This window comes from Peromyscus maniculatus, chromosome 12 (genome assembly GCF_049852395.1).
Source record: "Peromyscus maniculatus bairdii isolate BWxNUB_F1_BW_parent chromosome 12, HU_Pman_BW_mat_3.1, whole genome shotgun sequence".
Classification (NCBI taxonomy): Eukaryota; Metazoa; Chordata; class Mammalia; order Rodentia; family Cricetidae; genus Peromyscus; species Peromyscus maniculatus.
In genome coordinates this window covers 67903173-67926249 of record NC_134863.1, presented here as the reverse complement: position 1 = coordinate 67926249, position 23077 = coordinate 67903173, and the positions used below count along the sequence as shown (strand labels likewise).

The following is a 23077-nucleotide window of genomic DNA, read 5'->3' as shown; positions in this document are numbered from 1 at the left end:
GTCGGGACGCGCCCGCCGCCACGTCGAAAGCGGAGCGGCCGAGGGCGAGATGCGCGGCGGCGGCGGCAGCAGCGGCGGCGGCAGCGGGTCCTGGAGGGGAGGGCGACGCCTCCTCCCGGGCGCGTGCCACGTCGCCTGCCGCCGCCGCCGGGGAGGCGACCGCGGGCGTCGGGCGGGCGGGCGGGCGGCGGGCAGGGGCGAGCCGGCTTGCACAGGTTGGACGCGGCGCGCAGGCCGTCCCCTCCCGAGTGTTTTTTTTGTGTGTGTGTGTGTATGTGTGGGGGTCCGGGGGTGGGGTGGTGGGTCCCCCACCCGTGCCGGGATCCATCATCTGGATCCCGCTGGCCACCACCGCCCCCGGGCGGTCGGGGGGCCCGGCTCGCCGCCGACCACGCTTGCCGCCCCCCTCCACCTTGGCAGCGTCCACCTGGGAGAAGGGATTTGTTTCTAGAAATTGCGACTCGCTTTTTTTTTTTTCCTTTCGTTCGCGGGGAGGGGCGGGGTGGGGGTGCGTGCGTGGGGGGGTGGGGGGGAAAAACTACAAAGTTCTAAACTCCTAGAAGGCCGGGCTCGTGGAACAAAGTAGAACTTGAGGAGCAGCCGCCGCGGTGACGACGTCCCGGGATGACGTCACCAAGCGGTGTTGAAAATGGGAGCTTTGGGCTTGGGTGGGTGGTGGTGGGGGAGAGTGTGGGTGGCAGTAGACGCTTCAGGTCTGATGGGTCCCTCCCGTGGTGGCTCGCCCACCCACCCCCCTTCCCGGCTTTAGACCTCCCTCCCTCTTTTTGCCTTTGGGTGCTCCTGGAACACGGATAGAAGTGGGGGGGGGGATTAATTTTCCAGTCATCATTCCTTCAAACCGAAAAATAAATAAGTCCGTATGACTCATCTTCTGTTACAAACCAAAAGCAACCACTAAGTGGTTCTTTCCTTCCTTTTTTATTTTATTTTTTTTTTATATATGAAATGGAGCAAACAAAAGCACATCCCCAAACTCTTGTTATGTGGCACATACTGGCCGAATTGATGAATGAGAATGCTCTAGGAATCAGTCAGTCCTTTTCTTTCCTGTAAGTCTTTTTGTTGGGGGAGTGGAGCTCCTGTCGTTCCACCAAGCAACTTTCTTGCCCAAAGTGTGTCTTCAGTGCCGGTGGGTTTTCTGTTCCGTCATAGGTGCTACACATGAAGTATAAACGAAGCTTCATGAAGTGGGGCGTACCTCACATTTTTCAGGGGAAGGGAGATTGTACAGCAGTTGGAGTAGACTGAGGTTCTGTGTGCTCACACACACTGTTCTGTGAGGATTCCATCCACCAGTTCGTGATAGCAGTAGGTGAATTTGGCCTTCGGAGAGTCCAAGAGGAAGGTTTGGGTATCTTATCTTCCCATGCAGGATCAGAGTGAGCGTGGCTGCCAGGACACAGCTCAGATAACTATGTAGAATTTGTTTTACAGTGAGGTCGCTTGTTTGCATTTGCATTAGACAAGAAACTTAAAAGAGCAGTTTGAGAAAAGAAAGCTGAAAGGACCAGGTGCTCCTGAGTTTTTGTCGTTGTTTTTGATTTGTTAGAACCGGCTGTTGTGAAGCTAGTTCGCAGTTATAATCAATACAGTAGGGCCTGTCATTGGCGCCCAGAAAGATGACGTTACTTAGGAAATGCTGCATCTGAAGATCTCCAGGTTACTTTCATCTGCCAAATGAATGAGCTCATCTCAAAGCATATATGTATTCAAAACAACCCCAGAACAGCCTTTGTGGATTAATCAATGACAAATCAGATTTTCTATTTTAAGAGTCCTTAATGCAGCTCCAAAACGTAACTGATTATTTAATTTTTTGAGTGATCCTGAATTTATGTTCTGTTGACTATGTTTTAATACTCACTGTGTTGTCTAAGCTTTTTAGGAAAAAAAAAATATATATATATATATATATATATGTTCCTGAAAGAGTATGTGCAAAACACTCAGTGCAGGAAAAAAACAAAACTTTTAATGTGTAACAGCTTTATTGAAGTATAATTCATATATACAACTCATCCATTTGAAATAAACAAGTGCTCCTGGCATAGTCAGCATTGTAAAGCCAGGACAGTACTCAGTTAGAATATTTTTATCACAGCAGAAAATTAACCTTGGACCTACTAGAAGCTTTCCTCCTGGTCCTCCACGCCTCCTGCCTCTAGGCCAGTCAGTCTGATCACTCTCTGTGTAGACTTACCTGTTCTGGACATTAAAATGAGGGGAATCTCAATATGTGGTATTGTGTGCTTCTGCTTTGCCTTTCCATGGTATGTGTATGGGTCTCCCATCTTGTACCACATGTTAAGACTTCATCCCTTGTAATTGCCAGTTCCATTGTTCGTGTATACCATACTTTGTTCATCATTTGGTGGGTATTTGGAATGTTTCTACTTTGTAGCTGGTATGAATAGTGCTGCCATGGACATATCTGTACATGTTTTTTGTGGGGGCATATGTTTTTGTTTTCTTGGGCTTCTAGCTAGTAAAATTACTGGAAATGTCATAGCTCTTTAACCTTTAGAGAGAACTACAAATCTCCAAAATGAAGCTATCGTAGTAAATTTTAATGATTTTTTTTTCTTTACTTTTTATGTGTATGGGTGTTTTGCCTGCATGTATGTATGGCCACCATATGTGTGCCTGGTACCCTGGAAGGTTAAAAGCTCCCCACCCCCCACTGGAGTTACAGATTGTTAATAACTACCATGCAAATCCTCTGCAAAGTAGCAAGTGATCTTAACTGTTGAGCCATCTCTCCAGCCCTGAGGACTAGATTTTCAAATGGACTCTTCTGTTTTCTGTTTCAAATCATCTCACCGAATTTGTAACTTGAGTTAGAGTTTGACTTATTTAGTAAAACTGGTGTAGTATTTATTACACTGATTCTTTTGGGGTGTTACTTGGTTTTATTTTAGTCATCAGAAGCAATGTGATGTGTTCTTCACTGAACTACTGCTTAAAACTAAGTAGTAAGAATCCCAGTAGTATTTCCTAAGAGGTCTCTGAGTATGAAAAAACATTAGTGATTATTACTGGACATGTATACAAGGTAAAATTGAAAGGAGAGGAGAGAGCTGTAAGGGGGCATATTGTACAGAACTTTATTTTCCTGCATGCGTGCGGTTTTTGTTGTTGCTGCTGTTTGGATTTGTGTTTTGTTTTTAAGAACACTTTGTTCTTTACAGGGAAAAATGAAGAACGAAATTGCTGCTGTTGTCTTCTTTTTCACGAGGCTGGTTCGAAAACATGACAAGTTGAAAAAAGAAGCAGTTGAGAGGTTTGCTGAGAAATTGACTCAAATACTTCAGGAGAAATATAAAAATCACTGGTATCCAGAAAAACCATCAAAAGGACAAGCCTACAGGTAAAGAGTTAGATTGGGTGGTTGAATTGGACTAAGTGAAGATCAATTTGTGTAATGGCTACAAGGCCAGGAGACTAAAGGTTTAGAACATTGTGCCTATTATGATTTTATCTGCAAAATACAAAACTCTGGGGTGTTGTGGTATTTTCTTGTTCATTTTAAAGTACAAGGGTTTGCTGATGGATCCTATTGCTTAGTCTTGGGAGGCCAGAGCTCTAGATTCGTCAGTTTGTTTCTTGTGCATACTCTGGCTCCTGTTCAAGTACACTTTGCTGTTATCATGGGTACTTAGGGTTTTTCACAAATCTAAAGGATTCCTAATCTCTTCTAAACGAGCATGATAATTAAGAGTGAGGGAAATTAGTTGCATTGTATCTAAAGGTAAAGTACATGCTGTATGTTCTTTTGAAGAAGGCAGTGGTGGCACACTCCTTTAATCCTGGCACTCAGGAGGCAGAAGCAGGCAGATCTCTGAGTTTGAGGCCAGCCTGGTCTCCAGAACAAGTTCAAGGACAGCCAGGGTTACACAGAGAAACCCTGTCTGGAAAAACCAAAAAGGAAAGAAAAAGGTAAAATAAGATAATCAGACAGAGCCAGACATAGTGGCACACGCCTCTCATCTTAGCACTCCAGAGTCAGGAGCTGGTGGGATTTCTGTGATTTCAAGGCTAGTCTGGTTTACATAGTCCCAGGACACCTCTAAAGCTATATCGAAAGACCCTGTCTCAATACACAAACAGAAGAAGATAATTAGCATAACATGTTTTTGACCTTTCCGATGATGATCTCATTTATATTCTCTCCTTTGTGTCATAAGCCAGTTGAAGGTACCTCACCTGTGTACTTCAGGTGATAAATACTGGCTTGGGGATTTTATGAATGACACCAGGTTTTCGTGAGCTCGTGTCCACCATAGTCTTGGCACTAGGAAAGAAGACAGTATCTACTTGGAACTGCCTTATACTCTGATTGTAAGTTACATGTACAGCTAGAAGAGCAGCCTTTTCTTTAAGCTGCACAAGAAAAACATGCCCCAGCATGCTCACTTTGGTACAGATGTATCTACTGAGAAGCCAAATAAGTCATTTCCTAAAACTTGCTGTCATACCATAATGGGATTGTGGACACGGCTCAGAATTTAAAGTGCAACACTGGTTAGCTGGTGACAGACAACTGCAGAAAGACTCTTATTTGTTCACGTTTGTTGTCCCTACCGTTGGTCCCACAGACCAGTACTTAGGAGGTCACCTATAAGAAGGTCTTCTTGTTAGCACTGAAAGTACAGAGCTATTTGAGAGATCCAGGACTGAAGTGACAGCTACAGATCTTAGTGTTTGTTGTCTCGTACTGGCTTAAAGCCAGTTGGGGTGTGATAGTCTGGTGACAGAGTAAGCCGGCGTAGTTTCGGTGCTGTTTCTTCATTTTTACCCAAGTTTCCTAGTAAGTTGGTCAATATTATGAATACAAGTAGGCATGTAGCTAGTAAGTTAAAAATGTTGTTTCTACATTTTATACAAATGAGATATTTGTAGAGGACAGTTTGGCAATATAAGACCTGTAAAAATATTTATATTCTGAACATTAATTCTCAGAATTTAATCTGGAAACATAATCAGGAATGCAGACAAATATAGATGAATACAAAAGTCTCTTACATATTTTAATTGCCAAAAAATTTAAAAGAACCATCAGCATTAAGTAAATAATATACTATTTTCATGTAACTTTTATAATCTTGCATATAAAGAACAGTTAATAGAAAAGTAGTCCCAGTATGTAGGGTAAAAAAAAAAAATAGCATAAAGATATATTATGTACCTAAATTGGTTAAAACAAACTTGGCATTGTATCTAATTTTAAAGCTTAGCTTCTTCATCACTCTCGTGATTACGATGTGTAAACATGAAGAGCTCCACTGTCTCAACTGCTTTGTACTTGGTGCATGGAACTTGAAGAACCTGTGTAACATTAGAATCCAAAGGATGGGTCCATCTAATAAAAAAGATGATGCAACATCTTATAGACCATAAAATAATTTTTACTCTGAATTTGTTATTTTTAGTAGTGCAATTAAGAAATGATAAGGAGTTGGGCGGTGATAACACACACCTTTTATCACATCTCTGAGTTAGAGGCCAGCCTGGGCTACAGATTGAGTTCTAGGACAGCCCTGGCTGTAACACAGAGAAACGCTTTCAATAAATAAATGAATGGAAAAGTTTGCCAGGTGTTGGTAGTGCACACCTTTAATCCCAGCATTTGGGAGGCAGAGGCAGGCAAATCTCTGAGTTAGAGGCCAGCCTGGTCTACAGAGTGAGATCCAGGACAGCCAGGGCTGTAACACAGAGAAACCCTATCTTGAAAAACAAAAGAAAACAACAACAACAACAACAAAAAGAAATGATAGGGAACTGTGGTTGAGCTTTGAGAGAGGGTTTTTGTAGGCTGTAAATCATACACACTAGGCAAGCACACTATTTCTAAGCTATACATGAACTTTGGAGTTGTTAGCCAGTATTTGAAGTCTAGATTCACTGGTGTGTGATATTGGACAAGTTCCTTAAATGCCTGCCTCCTTTTTTCCCTTACAAGGTTAAAATAATAGCTAGGTCATGAAATTACAAAACAAAAAAAACCAGTTAATAGGAAGCTGTCTATTGCATAGTATGTGATCAAAAAGAATTACTATATTCTAGAAATAGTTGTCTTATGAGAACTTTTTTTAGTGAAGATTAAAATCAGCTAATGAAACAGCTTAACTTTAAAAACTAAATATCACAGCCTTTAATCCCAGTACTCAAGAGGCAGAGCCAGGCAGATCTTTTTGAGTTCAAGGCCAGCCTTATCTACAAAGCAAGTTCCAGGACAGCCAGGGCTACACGGGAAAACCCTGTCTCCAGGGAAAAAAAAACCTAAGTATCACATTGGTACTACACCAGTAATTGAAACACTGGTTGAGTGGTCTTTGTTAGTTACAGAATTTATCGCTCTTATTATTGGGTGCTTGGAATTGAGCCCAGTAACAGAAACTCAAGCAATTGCTGTACTACTGAGCTATATCCACTTCATCCTAAAAGCAGATTATAATGGATGGTCATTGTCAGTTCACTTGTATGTCCATATTCCAGATCCTCAGTTGTGGTAGAGAAGTGAAACACTTTATCTAAGCTTTTACCCAGTAGATAAATTCCAGGAGTAGTACTAATGCCAGATTGTCTTGGTTGAGTCTTGATTGAAAGCAATAAAATACATTTTATATTTTTTCTCCTTTTTTTTCTTCCCCCCCCCCCCCCCCCCCGCAGAGCTGAGAACCAGACCCAGGGCCTTGCTAGGCAAGCGCTCTACCACTGAGCTAAATACCCAACCCCATATTTCATAATTTCTGTTGTAGCTCCTGTTTTTCCTCTTAAGCAGAATGCATGTTTTAAGGTACATTTTTGCATTCATGATACTATTTAGTCACTTGGCAAAAAAACTTAAATTTTTTTTTTTCAGTACAGTACAAGGAGGCAACAGGTTAGGTGATGATAGGGTGCTGCCTACACTGCTAGCTATATTTTCTGCATTCCATTGGTGAACGTGGCATTTTTTAGGTTAAAATGTAACCAGCTTTATTAATTTTCAATTTTCACTAACTTATTTTGGCAACTCTTAGATAAAAGAAAGTCCTGTGTAATACAAGTTACATCAAATAAAGTAATAAATGTTTTAGGATTATTAATAAGTATGTGATATGCATGGTTCTATCATCCTTGAATAATTACGTTTGAGACAATTATAGATGAAGTAAAAGCTGTCTCCCTTAGGATTTCACGTTTTTACCTGGGATGTAAAATAGTAGCAATAAAACTTGTCACAAAAAAGTTCCAGTAATATTTGAGGCACTGGTTGGAGTGTTTTATTAGTTCCAGATTTTATCAGCTTAGTCTGCAAAACTTTGTAATGTCAGGGCTGGGGATATAGCTCAGTTGGTTGAGTACTTACCTAACATGAAGCTTAGGGTTTGATCTCCCGCATTGTAATAAAGCAGGTGTGAGGGTTTCTGCCTCTAATCCCAGCATTTGAGAGGCAGAAGTGAGAGTATATCACAAGTTCCAATAACATTCAACTCTATAGCAAGTTTGAGGTCAGCCCGGGATACATGAGACTCTTGTTCCCCCCCACACCCCTCAAAACTGTTAAGAGTTCTAAGTTCTAAACATTTTGGTCTCTGCTTATTTGATGTCTATGCACTGTTTAGTGGTCTCTGATAACTTAGGGGACTGGTGCTTGCTCTGGGCTCACACAGATACTTTCTTCTGTTTTCACCAGGCTGGGCAGCCTTCATGTTGCCTCTCTTGCCTGAAGTTCACTCTTAAGAATCTCCCAGGTTCTCCATCAGGGAATTTTATCATTCACTTTCTCATATATTGATAGAGAAGATTTATGATGAGATTCAATTCTAGCTATTAATCTAATTCTGTTTTGTTGTAGATGCATTCGTGTCAATAAGTTTCAGAGAGTTGATCCAGATGTCCTGAAAGCCTGTGAGAAGAGCTGCATTTTGTACAGTGACCTGGGCTTGCCCAAAGAGCTCACACTCTGGGTGGATCCATGTGAGGTGTGCTGTCGGTGAGTCTTCATGTTTAGCAGCAGAACCAATTTTACCAAACCTCCTCCTGTGTGTCCTGTCTTACTTCTCTACAGCCAGGAGCTGGCAGCCTGGCTTTCTCAGGAGAGATTTATGAAATTACCCTCTGAAGGTGGTGGGAATCTATTTTATACCATGAAGAACTCAGAAAGAGGTTTTCCTGGCACCTTGCCAAGGATTTTACTAACACCAAGAGGTGTAGACCTTAGGCACCTATCACTGTTGCACTCATGTGACTGGCACACCCCTTTCTTCAAGTTGGGAGAAGCTGATTCTAAATAATGTAGGACAGTGACCTGTAGTTGGTCTCCATCGCTGCCTTGTTTCTGTTTTCAGATGCCTTAGTAACATTCTAAAGATTGTATTCCCATAATAGAAATTACTTCTGTCATCTCAAACAACTGTAGAAGGCTGGTAGATGTGAAATCTACTTCAACTTCTAATAAAAACATTATGTAAAGTAGGCACTTGGTGAAGTTTTCAGAAGTTAAAGCAACATTCTTTAGGGAGTTCAAAGGGTAATAAGAGAGAAGAAATTGTAAGCAAATTACAGCATAGTATGATTTGTGCCATATTAGAAACTTCACAAAATACAGTGTTAAGCGGCACAAAGAGAGGAAGACTGCTGAGTGGGTGTTACTTGAGCTGCTATGTGAAGGGTGGATTGCGGGTAACTAGGTGACAGGGCAGGGAAGCTGGTTTTCTCCAGGAAGAAGAATCAACTAGTAGCATGAACTCCCATGGTTTTCCTATGATGGTGCCCATGGGGACTTTCTCTTTATTTTGAAAGTACAATTCTGTTGGCCTCTCCATTGATTATAGTGAAGTTGCTTTTTGATATGAATCTAGCTATATACATAGAGATGGTCACAGCCTTTAACCTCATCTGTAATGAAGATAAGTAATACTGAAAAAATGGATGTGTATCCTAAGTTTTATCAGCAAAACCCCAGTGACTACTGGATATAAGGGTATTGTCTTGGAAAACTGGGGAGGTTACAGGTTCATGAAAGCAGAGCTTTTTCAGCATTGTTTTGTTTGTGGAAAAAGGAAGACTAAGCTTTGTCAAGTTTTGATCAGAGACAGTCAAGACAGTTTTAGATTGTGGGATTGAGTAAGAACTCAGTGTTATTTGGGTTACTTTGGAGACTTTACCCACTGAAATCCTGCTAAAGACCCGAGTTTACACAAAATAAAGAACCATCACAGTGTCACTGAGATGGACAGCCAATCCCTCCTAATCTTGAGTCATTACTGACAACCGCTTAAAGTTGTATCAGCAATAACCTTATCAGATTTATTCCAAGCCTGGTGGTGGTGGCACACGCCTTTAATCTCAGCACTTGGGAGGCAGAGGCAGGCGGATCTCTGAGTTCAAAGTCAGCCTGGTCTTCAGAGCAAGTTCCAGGACAGACCCTAAAGCTACACAGAGAACCCTGTCTCCAAAAAAAAAAAAAAAAAATTATTCCTAATATCAGATGTTACAAACTTTACAGTCTGTGTGTGTGTAACTGGCATAAACCCCATTGTTTGAACTCTCTCAATTGCTTGTGTTATTTCCTTCAGTTTCTTTCCATAAAGACCTATACATTCTTAATGTCAGACATATTTCTTACACAGGATACATTATGTATGGGCTTTGCCTGAATGTATGTCTATGCACCGTGTGTATGCTGGTACCCGAGAAAACCAGAATAGGGCAATGGAACTTTGGAACTGGAGTTACTGATAGTTGTAAGGCTCTATATTGTTGCTGGGAATTGAACCCAGGTCCTCTGGAAAAGCAACAACCTCCTAAGCCCTCTCTTCAGCCCTTACATTTCACTCTCTACTCTGCCCCCGTACCTCCCATATACTACTGGATATACTGCTCCCATCCCCCACCACACACACAAGGTCTCTTTGTGTAGCCCTGGCTGTCTTGGATCTCCCTCTGTAGACCAGGCTGGCCTCAAACTCACAGAGGTCCGAGTGCTGGGGTTAAAGGCAAAGGTATGTGCCACCATGCCCAGCTAGGTAGTTCATCCTTAATAATGCCAGATAATAAAAACCTACTCTTGTTTTATCATATTAGTTTATTTTCAGTACCTCCACCATGCTGGAATTAAAAGCATGAGCCACCATGCCTGGTATGTTGTCGCTTTTTTTAAACAGCTAATACAAATTAGCTTAATATTGTAGTGTATACACCCTGGTAACAAAACCCTTCCAAAGAACATAACAATATGATCTTTGTAAGTTAATAGAGAACACTGAGATAAGGAAATGTGTTTTTGAACCCAAACTGGAAAAATAAATGTTCTGAAAATTAGAACTGTGCTGATGTAGTAGATATATAATTGAAATATATCTGTCTTCAAAAACAGTAACTTGGGACTCAAGAAATAGTTAATAGCATGTACTACTTTTCTAGAGGATTCATTTGGTTCCTAGCACACATGTAAGGTAGCTCAGAACCAACTTAAGCTCCAGAGGATGTGATGTTTCTAGCATTCAAGGGGACCAGCACTCTCTTTGAACATACCCACAAATGTATACATAATTAAAATTAAAAATAAGAAATAACGCATTGGTATACTTGAGGCCAAGGTGCTATAATAAAAATTGAGATGTGTTTAGAGAGAGCATTCTTCCTTGTCATAGAATAACATGGAACTTAGTAGGTTATCACTTGGTGAAATATTTGAAGATACATAATAAAATAGATTTTTTTTTTCCTATGAAGGGAAGTCTAAGAAAGCTGGCAACTTTATCTGTTCAGTATTATTTTACAACTTTAATGTCTACAATCTTTTTCTGTTAAGGAGCATTAGATAAGTATCGATTTGTTTCATAGTAACTAAATTAGCCTTGATATTTTAGCAATACATCATTGAGATGGAAAGTTTAAAAGTTGTCCATTACTAATTCTCATAAGGAGTTAACTGTATATTCTTAATGTTACAATAATGTAGCCAGTAGTTTCATTTAGTAGGAAGCCCTCATTCCAAAATACTACAAAAACAAAGATGTGCAGTTTAATTGGTTATCAGAGAGAGCAGAGTTAGTTAATACAACAGGTCCTTCAGTTATTATATGCATGCCTTTGTAGTAGATTTCTGTTTCTACAGAGGCAGTAATTTATTCTCTGCCTTTCTGGTTTCCCTGAATTTTAACTCTACTAGTGGGGAAAAAAATGAAGATGTGCTTCAGTTTCACATTTTAAGTAAATGTGAAATTATATATACTACATGTATTCTGTGTTATGAGTTACTCACCCAAACTGCTAGGCATTTTAAATTCAGAATTGCTGGATTGAGCTGGAGAGATGGCCCAGAAGTACTACTGGCTTCCTCATCCTCATAGGAAACTAAGGCCCAAAGAGATTTGGTGGGTGCATTGGGTCACACTAGCTTCAAGGCTCATGATTTTTCTGTCTCTGCTTACAAAGTGCTAGGATCAGTGGCCTCTTAAAAAGTTTTTTAAAGGTGATCAGTTGTTCTATAAATCTCAATAACATAATATATTCAAGCAAATCTCCTTTATTATCTTCATCATTTTCCCTTTAATTATAGTAATTGTCAGAAGTCTTTTGTCTGTATGTAAATTTAAAAAACACAGGCCCTAGCAGGGTGGTGATGACATACATCTTTATTCCTAGCAGTCAAATCTCAGTACTCAGGAGGTAGAGACAGGTCAATCTCTGTGAGTTCAAGGCCAGCCTAGTCTACAAAATGAGTTCCAGGACAGCCAGGATTGTTACACAGAGAAACCCTGTCTCGAAAAACAAAAAATAACACCTCCCTACCCACTCTTCCAAAAACCCCACAGGCCCTGTCAAAGTAAATATAGGAAATTTCCAGTTGATTTTGGGCCGTGGCCATTTAGAAATAGATTAGAAAAAAATCTTGCTGTAATAAATTGTCGTTGATACATACAAAACATAATAAAAAGATAGATCCCTTGTGATGTTTCAGGCACTTTTTGTTTGATGTCAGTAGAGAAGAATATAGCCACTTTTATTTATACTTCAATAGACGAGCTATAAGAAAATTACAACCTACTTGTTCTTTGGATATTAAATGTGCACAGTCTAGTTCTGGAATGGTTCCTTTATTGCTGTGGAACAGTGGCATGACCAGACCTGTTTAATTATTTTTACAAACGTTTCTTACTTTTTATATGATTTGTAAGTTTTTTATGTATACCTAGGTATGGAGAGAAAAACAATGCATTCATCGTTGCCAGCTTTGAAAATGAGGATGAGAACAAGGATGAGATTTCCAAGAAAGTTAGCAGGGCTCTTGATAAGGTGACTTCTGATTATCATTCAGGATCCTCCTCTTCAGATGAAGAAACAAGCAAGGAAGTGGAAGTGAAACCGAGTTCAGTGACTGCAACACCAAGCCCCGTGTACCAGGTGACCATGGGACACTTCCTGTTACTGGACATTAGCAGGTTACAGCTACTCCAGCTAGCCACGCTATACTTGCCAGGGATTCTGTTGAGTATTCTGAATCTCAGCTCTTCCCTTTTACACACACACACACACACACACACACACACACACACACACACACACACACACAGAGGAAGCTGCTTCTCTGAGATGCAAATTGGCATTCTGAGTCAGTTTATCAAAAGTACTCCCCTCCTCTAGGGCTGGAGATGGCTCCGAGGTTAAGAGCACTGGCAGGTCTTCCAGAGGTCATGCGTTCAATTCCCAGCAGCCACGTGGTGGCTCACAGCCATCTATAATGAGATCTGGTGCCCTCTTCTGGCGTGTAATGCAGACAGAACACTGCATACATAATAAATAAATAAATCATTTAAAAAAAAAAGTACTCCACTCCTCAGTAACTAAAATAAGTATATTTTTAAAAGAAATATGCTGTCCTCCAAAAGAGAATTCATAGTAAATATTTCTGATTATATTAAAAAGTCCTTTTATTTAAAAAAAAATCACCAGTAACTTTTTATATTTTAATATTTCATTTATATATTTAGGTTAATTGTCTTATTCCCTTTTTCCATCATTAAAGATAAATTTTATTTACTGAATTATATTTTGGTTAGTTTTTTATGTAAAAACGAAAAGAAAGTCATCCTTACTGCTCTACCCATGGAAGCATCATATAGCAAATGCATTTACATTACAGATTCATTTACTTTATATCTATATATTTAAAAAATGTTTAATTACTTTCTAGAATTTTGACTAGCAATAGTCTTTTAACAAAAGGAAAACAAGTATTTTCAGTCAGACATTTATATAGATGTTTTGAGGAGCTTTATTCTCTATATGTACTTCTTTATATTTTTAGTATATTTTAAAATGTACCTTCATTTATTAGTCTAAATTAGATGTAACTTAACAGTGTTAGCATAATACAAAAACTTTTACCTAATAAGTCTTTTGAGTATGAAAAACTAAACTTTCAAATTCATATGATATAATGAATATTTCCTGATTGAAATGTAATTTCTTCCTCTCTTGTTTAATTGTCTTTCCTTGGATTGAAAGGAAGGATAAAAAAGATTATCACATATTGGAAGTATATGTCTATACTTTAACACAGGCTTCCTTTCTACAAAACTTTTCTTTTAGGGAAAGGTTTCACTGTGTTAGCTCTAAATGGGCTGGAACCAACTACATAGACCAGACTAATCTAGACTTATCTGCCTCTCTGCCCGCTGGGTGCTAGGATTAAAGAATGTGCCACCACATTGAGCAAAACTGTTTTTAGAAAATAATTTATTAAAACTATAAAAAAAAAAAACTTGCAAATACAAACAGTAAGATATTTAACAGTGCCAGGCGGTGGTGGCGCAGGCCTTTAATTCCAGCACTCGGGAGGCAGAGGCAGGAGGATCTCTGAGTTCGAGGCCAGCCTCATGTACAGAGTGAGATCCAGGGCAGCCAAGACTGTTACACAGAGAAACCCTGTCTTGAAAACAAACAACAGTATAAAATAACAGTAATTTCTTCCCTCCAGTGCCCTGTCCCATGCTCTTCCATGGGGTGCTCACCACCAGGCTTTGCTGTGGTTAGTCTCCTTTGCTTTTGTTTTGTTTGTGGCTGCCTTTCAGATCATTTTTCAAATCATAAATAAATACTGAGCAAAAATTGCATGAATGCCAGAAAGCACATGAAAATGTGTTGTATCGCATTTGTTCTCAATGAAACACAAAACACAATGAAAGCAACTGGGTCTCATAAGGCGTATAAACTGACATTTCTCCTTCTGCTCTACTTGTCAGCATTGTACTCCTTCCTAAGCACTACTAAGAAAATGTAAAAACTGCAGGGGGGTTTAGATGTGCACAGAGGTACAAATACAGAATCTTTTCAAATATGCACAAAATTGGTTCATGCCATTTGTACCATTTGAATTAGATGTTCTACAGAATTTTAACTATTACAGAACATCTCACATTTAGAGGGACAGATTAGAATCAGAATCTGAAATTCATACACTGTAATGTTCTAAGCAAAGAAGTTGAAAACTGCTGATGAGAATTTAAGCAATGTGAACTTGATGTCCCCTACCTGACTTAGAGTATACTCTAAGATTCTTGGGCCCAAGTACTAATAAACAAGCTACAGCAGAATGATCTGAAAAGTGTTGTTGAAATACTTGGCCTCTGTCCCTAAGATTTCATTATTTTGTAGTAGACCTTGGACTGGGGCATGAAAATCTGTGCCTCAAAGTTCCATGAGTGACTGACTCCTTGCTTATTTACTGAAAAAAAAAAAAAAACCTATTGTGTTCTTAGGAGTTGCCATTCATTCTGTGTTTGCATCTTTGACGCTTGAAGATTTTTAATTTAGGTTTTTCTTCATTCAGAAAATATGTGACCTATTATTAATAAGGTGTGGTTTTTCTTTCTTCACATATTTAAACCTAACCAAAGGGATGTCCCTGAGTCCTACTCCTAGATGAGTGATAGTTTGTGTTTTGTCAGCAGCTTGAAACAGTCTTTACCGAAAACGTGGATTATTTTTTCCTTTGAATTTACTCGATGCTTTTTCTTTGCTACAGATTTCAGAACTGATATTCCCACCTCTTCCTATGTGGCACCCATTGCCCAGAAAAAAGCCAGGAATGTACCGAGGGAATGGCCATCAGTCTCACTATCCACCTCCTGTGCCATTTGGTTATCCCAACCCAGGAAGGAAGAATAAAGCCTACCGTCCGATTCCAGTGACCTGGGTACCTCCTCCTGGAATGCACTGTGACCGGAATCACTGGATTAATCCTCACATGTTAGCACCTCACTAGTTCCTTTTGATTGTGGTGATGTCATGTTGAAAGAAAGGAAGAATATACCTTAAGATATACTAAAAGTTCATACTGGTAGTGAAGTTAGATGGACCAAACCATCAAACTTATTTTTATAGAAAAGTTACTGAGAATAATCTTTCTTAAAAAAGTATATATATGCACTTTAGATACATTGAAATAGTTTGAGAAACTTTATTAAAGTTAGTCAAGTGCCTGAGTTTTTACTATTGGACTTAAGTATTTATATATTGTGCATTGACTCTGTTGGATACAAAAACACTGTAGGAGTGGGCGATGTGTTCTAGCACCTTTGAGCATTTACTTTATGGAGAGTATGTAAGTTATTTATACACAGGAAATCTATTTTATGTCATTATTTAGAAGAATTGCGTGAAATCATGTAGTTGCAAATAAAAAGTAGTTTGAGGCATGACAATGTGTGGTTTTGTTCTGTACATAAGAAAAGGAGAAGGCAGAAGAGATACTTAGGAAAGAAAATAATCTAAAATGTTTCTTTAAAAAAACAATTTTTATTGAACATATGTTCCCCAAAGGCCACATATCAAAATATACATGTAAAAAAAACTATATTTACTGGCAGTAGCTAGTTGAAAATATAAATATAATAAAATAACTATCAAAGTCAAATACATGGGACCTTTGTCACCAGGATTTTGGCCCATAATAACATTATAGGACATCTGACTTATATGCCTTATACCATTAGAGAAAGCAGAAATGTTCTGGTAGCCATTCTTAACCACTGTGTAAACTAGGTATGGTGGCAAGCACATGTAATCCCACAACTTGAGAGGTTGAGGCAGAAGGAGCAGGATGTCAGGGCTTATTTAGCTACACATCAAATTTGATGCCAGCCTGGGCAAGATAAGACCTAATCTCAAAAACTAAACACAAGGTGGGGGAATGTGTTGTGCTTTAGTCTTTACTAGAGTTCTAAAGTAAAAAGGTATGGTACTGCAGATTCTTCAGTAGTCCTTCGTATTTATACCACTGTAATCCCATCGGTCTGGTAAGTGTACTTGAACTACAGAGAAAAAAAGAAAGAAAAACCATCTATGAGTTTGGGAATTCTAAAGATTTAAACTTAACAAAACTAAGATCAGCAATACTTTGACCATCGCTCTGACCTTTAAATTTTTACTCTGAAATTATTCAACGTAACCAAGAGTGACCACAAACAACTTCCTAGTAACTGATTAAAAGGCTTTGACTATTCCAAACATTCCTGTTGTCAGGCCCCTTTATTTCATTTAGTTGGTTTTGGTTTTTTTGAGATACGGTCCCGACTTAGCTCTAGCTGTCTTGGAACTCACTGTGTAGACTAGGCTTGCCTGAAATCTACATATCTGCCTGCCTCTGCTTCCTGAGTGTTGGGATTAAAGGTGTTTGCCACCATGCCCAGCTCTGTTGCCAACTTTTTAAATTACTATTTAAGTACAGAAAATAGAATGAAGTTAAAACCCAGTGGTGTGAAATAGGAAGTCGTTTTAATACTGCAGTTTACTGTGTTTGCAACTTCATCCGGAACCATATTTTAATCAGCAGGGACTCCTCGTTTTAATGTCACTGCGTTCTGACTTGTAAGCCATAACAATTTTAGCATATTTCTAAATCACAATATCAACTTTACCCCTGAGTATTTTCCTGCTGGTAATTGGCATCACAAGGAAGATTAGTTTTAAAATGAGGAGGCGAAATAAAAGAAACGGTGTATTTTGAACTAGGAGCCTTGTTAGTTTCCCTGATTGTCTCCCAATTGCTGATCTCAAATGATCTCCCCTAGTGCTGGGACTTCAGGCATGTATCACCATGCCCCACTGAAAAATAAGCTTAACTGCTAAGGCCATTGTGCTGTTGTGAGTACTGGAGGCTTTTATGGAGATAATGACAGATTTATGGGCAGTTCGAAAGTTTAGAATAGTTCTGTAAGGAAAGACAGCATTTGTTCTGTTAGTTTGCTTATATTGCAGGTATATACACTTGTTGGGAAATTTGAAGTATAGTAGCCACTCAGGAAGAGAAGCATTAATATTATCACTCACCAAGTTGACTCTTTGCACAGTACTGCAAAATATAAATCTATAGTCAGCCAGATGGCTCAGTGGGTAAAGGCCCTTGCCACCAAGCCAGGTGACATGTCTCTAGGATCCACATGGTGGTAGGAGAGAGCCAACTCCAACAAGTCTTTTGACTTCACATGAATGCTGTGGCACCTGTGCGTGCATGTGCATACCCAGAACACATAAATATGATAGACATGAATCCTTAACTAGCTCTGGCAACTATGAGATGATGCTTGGGGAAAGCCAATATTTAGACTGATTTGTTTATATTTTATGTGAATGGGTCTTTTGTCTGCAAGAATGTCTGTGCCTGTGAGCCATGCCTGGGAAAACCACAAGAGGGCATCAGATCCTCTGAAACTGGAGTTAACAAATGGTTCTTAACCACCCTGTGCATGTTCTAGAAATCAAACCTGGGTTGTCTGCAGGAGCAGCAAGTGCTGTTAACCACTAAGCCATCTCCCCAGCCCTGGGAAAGCTGACTGTTAATTCATCTGCATTTTAGATAGTTTTTTGTATAAGACGACCTTTATTCACTACTCTACCTTGCTTTAGAGTTTAAGTTTATGTAATAGTAAAGCTTTCAACAGTAAAGCTTTTCCAGTCCGTAACTATTGAAAACAGATCACTCAGCAGTTGGCTCTTAAGTTCTGGTAGGCATGGGTACTCCTTAGTGCAAACTAAGACCAAGTCAATGTTTCCCTTCCAGGACTGGACTGAAGGAAGACTGGCAGCAACTGCATCATTTCAGCTTCAAAGCTTTACTAGTTTCAAGCATGAGTTGCTTGTGAATGAGTAATGATAATTGGTTTTAATTTCCCATTTTGTATTTGTAGGTATAACAGCAAAGCTCTAAATTTTAGAGGTTAAAGTTGGACATGGATGTGTGAAAAATATAAGTTCTTTGGTAAGTTCTATATCATTAATGAAGTGCTTAAGTACTTTTTTGGGGTGTTTTGTTTTCTTTTGTTTTTGGGACAGGTTTTCTCTATGTAACCTTGGCTGTCACAGAGTTTGACCTGTAGAGCAGGCAGGCCTCGAACTCAGAGATCTGCCTGACTACCTCCTGAGTACTGGGATTAAAGGCATGTGCTGCCACCACTACCACCACTTAGCTGTGGACATTATAATCTTAATCTAAGATAGAGCATTTATGGTGACTTCTAAGCCGTCAGCTTTGTGATCATTTGTTTAATCCTCATAATCATCTCAAGATTTGTGCCATTTTTATTTCAGTTAAATAAGGACTCAGAGAAGTGAAAGATGTCCAGGATGACAGCAAGCTAATTAACTTAAGCCTCAACTTAAAAACAAACAGGACTTAAGGCTTGTGCTCCATGGTGCCTCAACACCACATACAGTTTGTTACCTATATAAAGTCTATGGATTCTTGGAACTTGTGAGGTCAGGTATTGGACCAAGACTTGACAGAGAAATCTTAGGCAGAGATTATGTTAAATGAAACTTAATACAAGACATTAGAATTTCTATATTAACCACGAAGTCTTAATTCCTTGTTACAAACTGTTCAGTTGTATCCGAGGAGGGGAACTAAAAACGTGACAGCAGTTTTGTTTGAACTACAAATCAAACTTAAGTAGCAGTATGGCCAAAAGGACAAGAAAACTACTGGCCAGGGAGAAAGATCACACATAAGAGAAATAATAGTAGCAGTGCCCAAGATGAGCAGTCTTCTGCCTTTTTCTTAATTATCAGTTTTTGGGTAACTTAATCTGGAACAAAATGTTAACGTTAGTTTTGCCAATTTTTTCCCATATATTTTCTGGAATTAGACTGTGGTTAGTGAAACATTTACATGAATGCTCCTGTGTAAAATGTGTACACTCTAAACACTGCAGAAATTGCTACCTACTTCCCAGTGTATAAAAAGGCCATCTTCAATGTAGGACCAAAATAAAAACATTTAATAGTTATCAAAAGCATGAGAACTTATAGCAGATGTCACTCTTATTAGTGTAGTTTGATGTTTATTGCATAAAAACAATTTATACAAAAATCTTGTTTCTACCCTAAAAATGGAATAGCTACAGAAAGAACTTTCATAAAGTTATGAACTTAAGAATTTTGTAGGACTTGAAAACACCATTCGGATTTACACACATCAGTAGAGATCATAAAATGTAAACTAGTGAGATGTATGATGAAAAGCATCTCTGCTACATTAGCTGGCTCATGTAGCACTTCTGTAGTGCTGAGGCCAGTAAGTGTATCAGCTTCACTAGTAACTACGTTTGAAAGATTTATTTAGGCAGTCAGGATTAATATCCCCATTACTGTGTAAACACTGTACAATGTGTCCATGCATTGGAATATCCCATAGTACCCTGCAAATAAACATGACTGATATATCAGATAAAAAATAAATATGATTTAAAAGGTAATATCCCTTGTTATTGAGAACATGTGGATAAGTAGAGATGTAAAGAAATATAACCTTTTGTAAGGCAGTTACAGTTTTGAACTATAGATCTTTTTACCTAGCAATTGTACTTTGAGAAATGTATCTACAAAAGTACTTAAATAGAGGGACTATCATTTATGTAAAAGTGTTCAGTGTAATGTATTTTTGGGTAATGAAGAAGCCAGCCACAGTCAATGAGCAATTAACTAAAGTTTAAAACATGTATTCTAGGGCTAGAGAGATGGCTCAGTGGTTAACAACACTGGCTGTTCTTCCAGAGGTCCTGAGTTCAATTCCCAGCAACCACATGGTGGCTCACAACCATCTGTAATGAGATCTGGTGCCCTCTTCTGTCCTGCAGGGATACATGCAGACATTACACTGAATATATAATAAATAAATATATATAATATATATATTTAAAAAATGTATTCTAGGTAATATGGAAAATGCTATGTGGCTATGGGAAAAAAGAGTAGATGAGTTTATAATGGCATAAAACATTAGAGGTGAGAACATGAAAATATCCTATCTACAATGGTGTCTGTATTGTCTGAAAAAAAAAACAGTTTTGACAGTATATTCAGAGGAAGGAGAAAGAGCTAAGTACAGACCATTTTATTTTTCTACTCTGCTTATTTCTTTGGATTTTTCTGGTGAGCATTATTTCTCTAGTTTTTTTAACTAGCTTGCTTTTTTAATTAATTTTATTTTTAAGGGCTAATGTAATATGATAATATGATAAAACAAAAACTAACACGGAGTTGGACAAGATAAAGAGAAGGAAAGAGAGAGCGAAAGGAAGTACAAGAGTCAGAGACCCACTCTTTGGCACACTCAGAAATCCCATAAAACATTGAACTGGAAGCCACAATTCCATAATTCTTTAACTGGAGAGGTCAAAACAATTTGTTAAAACACTTAAGTCCACTGGATTCATTTTTAGCTAATACTCGTAGAAAATAGAGTATTTTGGCCGGGCGGTGGTGGCGCATGCCTTTAATCCCAGCACTCGGGAGGCAGAGCCAGGCGGATCTCTGTGAGTTCAAGGCCAGCCTGGGCTACCAAGTGAGTTCCAGGAAAGGTGCAAAGCTACACAGAGAAACCCTGTCTCAAAAGACCAAAAAAAAAAAAAGAAAGAAAATTGAGTATTTCTGTTTAATTCAACAGAATTCTCTGTTGAAATGTACAGTAATGAAGGACTATAATCCATGCATGCCGTGCAGCAGCATGGAGCCAGTGAGAGAGTGATCCCAGTCTGCTGAAGAGAAGACATGTCCACAGTGTTATGAGAGGGCTGGCTGAGAGTACATATAAAAAGTAATGAGAATAGACTGTGCCTTAGAGGGCTTTGTGTCCTTGGTTCTTGATACAGGGTCTGTGTGAACTGAGAATGACCTTGAACTCCCAATTCCCTTGCCTCTACCTACCCCGAGTGCTGGGATTATAAGCATAAGCCACCAGGCCTGGCTTAGAATTTGTTTATTATAAAGTGAGATGACAGATATAAGACACTGGTACCTGGCAAGTATTAATTAATACTTAGTATGTTTACATGAAGTATCTGGAAGGTGGAAAGTCAGTGTAGAAGGCAGGACTAAAGGTACCCGCTTATTAGCTGTCCAGAGCAGCACATACATGAAGTCTCAGCACTTGGGTGGCTGAGGCAGGAAAACTGCAAGTTTAAGGCCAGCCTAGATGACCTAGTTTAAAGCCAGCCTACACGATAAAAGAGTAAGCTCTTATCTCAAAAAAAAAAAAAAAAAAAAAAAAAAAAAAAAAAAAAAAGGAAAGCAAAAAAAGTGAAAAATATAACTAGCCTAGTAATCAAGATTACTGCTACGGTAGTTCATGTGTATGTACACATATAAATTTAGCTTTACCTAACCTATTGGGAATTAAGTGCTGTAAGTACTTTCCATTCCATGGTAAACCTGTGTGTCCTAATACTGCCTACTTGACAGAAGAGAAAACTGAGTATTTAAGCTGCCCAGGGCACTATAATTATAGAACTTTAAACTCAGACGTTGTAACTCTAGGACACATGCTTTTAAGAGCTGAGTGATGGAAGTTTACACAGTCTTAAACTGTTAATGCTATGTGATTTTTTTTAATAGGAGACGAGGTATGTATTATTCTGATAATTTCAATGAAAATAAAACACCTATAAAAGTTGTTGGCCACAAGAGGGCATCAGATACTCTTTTAGTGTCAAAGCTAAAAGTTGGATTCCAAGTAATATCCCCTTGATATGAGAAGTTAGTGGTTATAACCTGAAGCAACACTTCCTATAGGAATGGAAAATTTTAGGTGTTCCATAGTTGTGTACAATATACATGCCTTTATTGTTGTTTTTATGTTTATCGAAGTAGTACCCATTCAATAAAATATATGTACAAAAGGAGGATAAATTGAAACCCCTCCATCCCTTTTGCAGATAAAGCCGCTGCTGAAATTTTAGAGGATGGAGGGGGGCGTTTTTCCTTCTATATACATGTGTTTTAGTTTTCATATTCAAACTGCTGTCATGTATGTTCAGTTGGTTGAGGGAGTCTTTGTCCTTCGACGTTAAGCTGCAGATCTCTTGGAAATGTCACATCAGGTATCTCAGTATGTACTTTACAGTGCTGGTGGTGATAGTATTCCCTTCAAGGTCCAGAATTTATCTCCTGACTGCCAGCTTTCACTGTATTGTAAAGAAAGCAGTAAAGTTCAGCAAAACAGTCAAATGTGGGCTGTTCATGAAACTGAAAACATTGTTTTTACATATTATAGATCAACAACTAGACACATCTTCCACAGAAGGAAAAGTAGAGTCATCTGGGGGATTTGCCTAGCATGTGTGAGGTCCTGGGTTTGAGCTCCTGCTTGGGCAGAGCGGGGAGTGGGGGAGGGACCCTTTAAATTTTTTAACCAGCCTGGTGGTTTATACCTGTAAACCCACCACTCAGGAAGCTGAGGCAGGAGGGTCGACCCAAGTTTGAAGCCAGCCTGGGCTACATAGTAGGTTCCAGGCCAACCTGAGTTACAAAATGAAGGCCTTTCTCAAACTTTTTTTCTAAATTTTTTAGCTTTATCTAAAATGACTGAAACATGAAAAATAAATTAGTTCTGTCATCTAAAATGTTAGTAAATGAAACCTAGTCCAGGTTTGTATGGTTAACTGGAACCTCATTCTGTCTGCTGTATGTGCATAAGAAGCAGAGAGATGCCTGATGAAGTGGCACATTAACTAGTCTCAGAGACCAGGAGACAGAATTTGAGGTCAGCACAGGTTACACAGTGAGA

At 38.9% G+C, this 23077-nt stretch overlaps 2 protein-coding genes across 7 annotated transcripts in view; one reads left to right on the top strand and one right to left on the bottom strand.

Moving 5' to 3' along the window:
• Btg3 (BTG anti-proliferation factor 3) overlaps window positions 1-23077 on the top strand; it is a 47859-nt gene that overhangs the window by 1027 nt on the left and 23755 nt on the right. For 2 of the 5 annotated variants that reach the window (XM_076549127.1, XM_076549126.1), the window contains exons 2-6: window positions 3210-3388; window positions 7862-7999; window positions 12210-12417; window positions 15041-15264; window positions 18204-18274. In XM_076549127.1, coding sequence (XP_076405242.1) covers window positions 3216-3388; window positions 7862-7999; window positions 12210-12417; window positions 15041-15264; window positions 18204-18237 — 777 coding nt within the window. In that variant the 5' untranslated portion in view covers window positions 3210-3215 and the 3' untranslated portion in view covers window positions 18238-18274. Of the gene's footprint in view, window positions 1-747; window positions 3389-7861; window positions 8000-12209; window positions 12418-15040; window positions 15720-18203; window positions 18275-23077 lie in introns of those variants that run through there. The other 3 variants (XM_076549125.1, XM_076549128.1, XM_006983590.4) reach the window with 3 other exon arrangements.
• The window catches only part of Cxadr (CXADR cell adhesion molecule), a 65405-nt gene continuing 58119 nt past the window's right edge, over window positions 15792-23077 (bottom strand). The window contains exon 8 of one of the 2 annotated variants that reach the window (XM_042259497.2): window positions 15792-22475. In XM_042259497.2, coding sequence (XP_042115431.1) covers window positions 22473-22475 — 3 coding nt within the window. In that variant the 3' untranslated portion in view covers window positions 15792-22472. The remainder of the gene's footprint in view (window positions 22476-23077) is intronic. The other variant, XM_006983592.4, reaches the window with a different exon arrangement.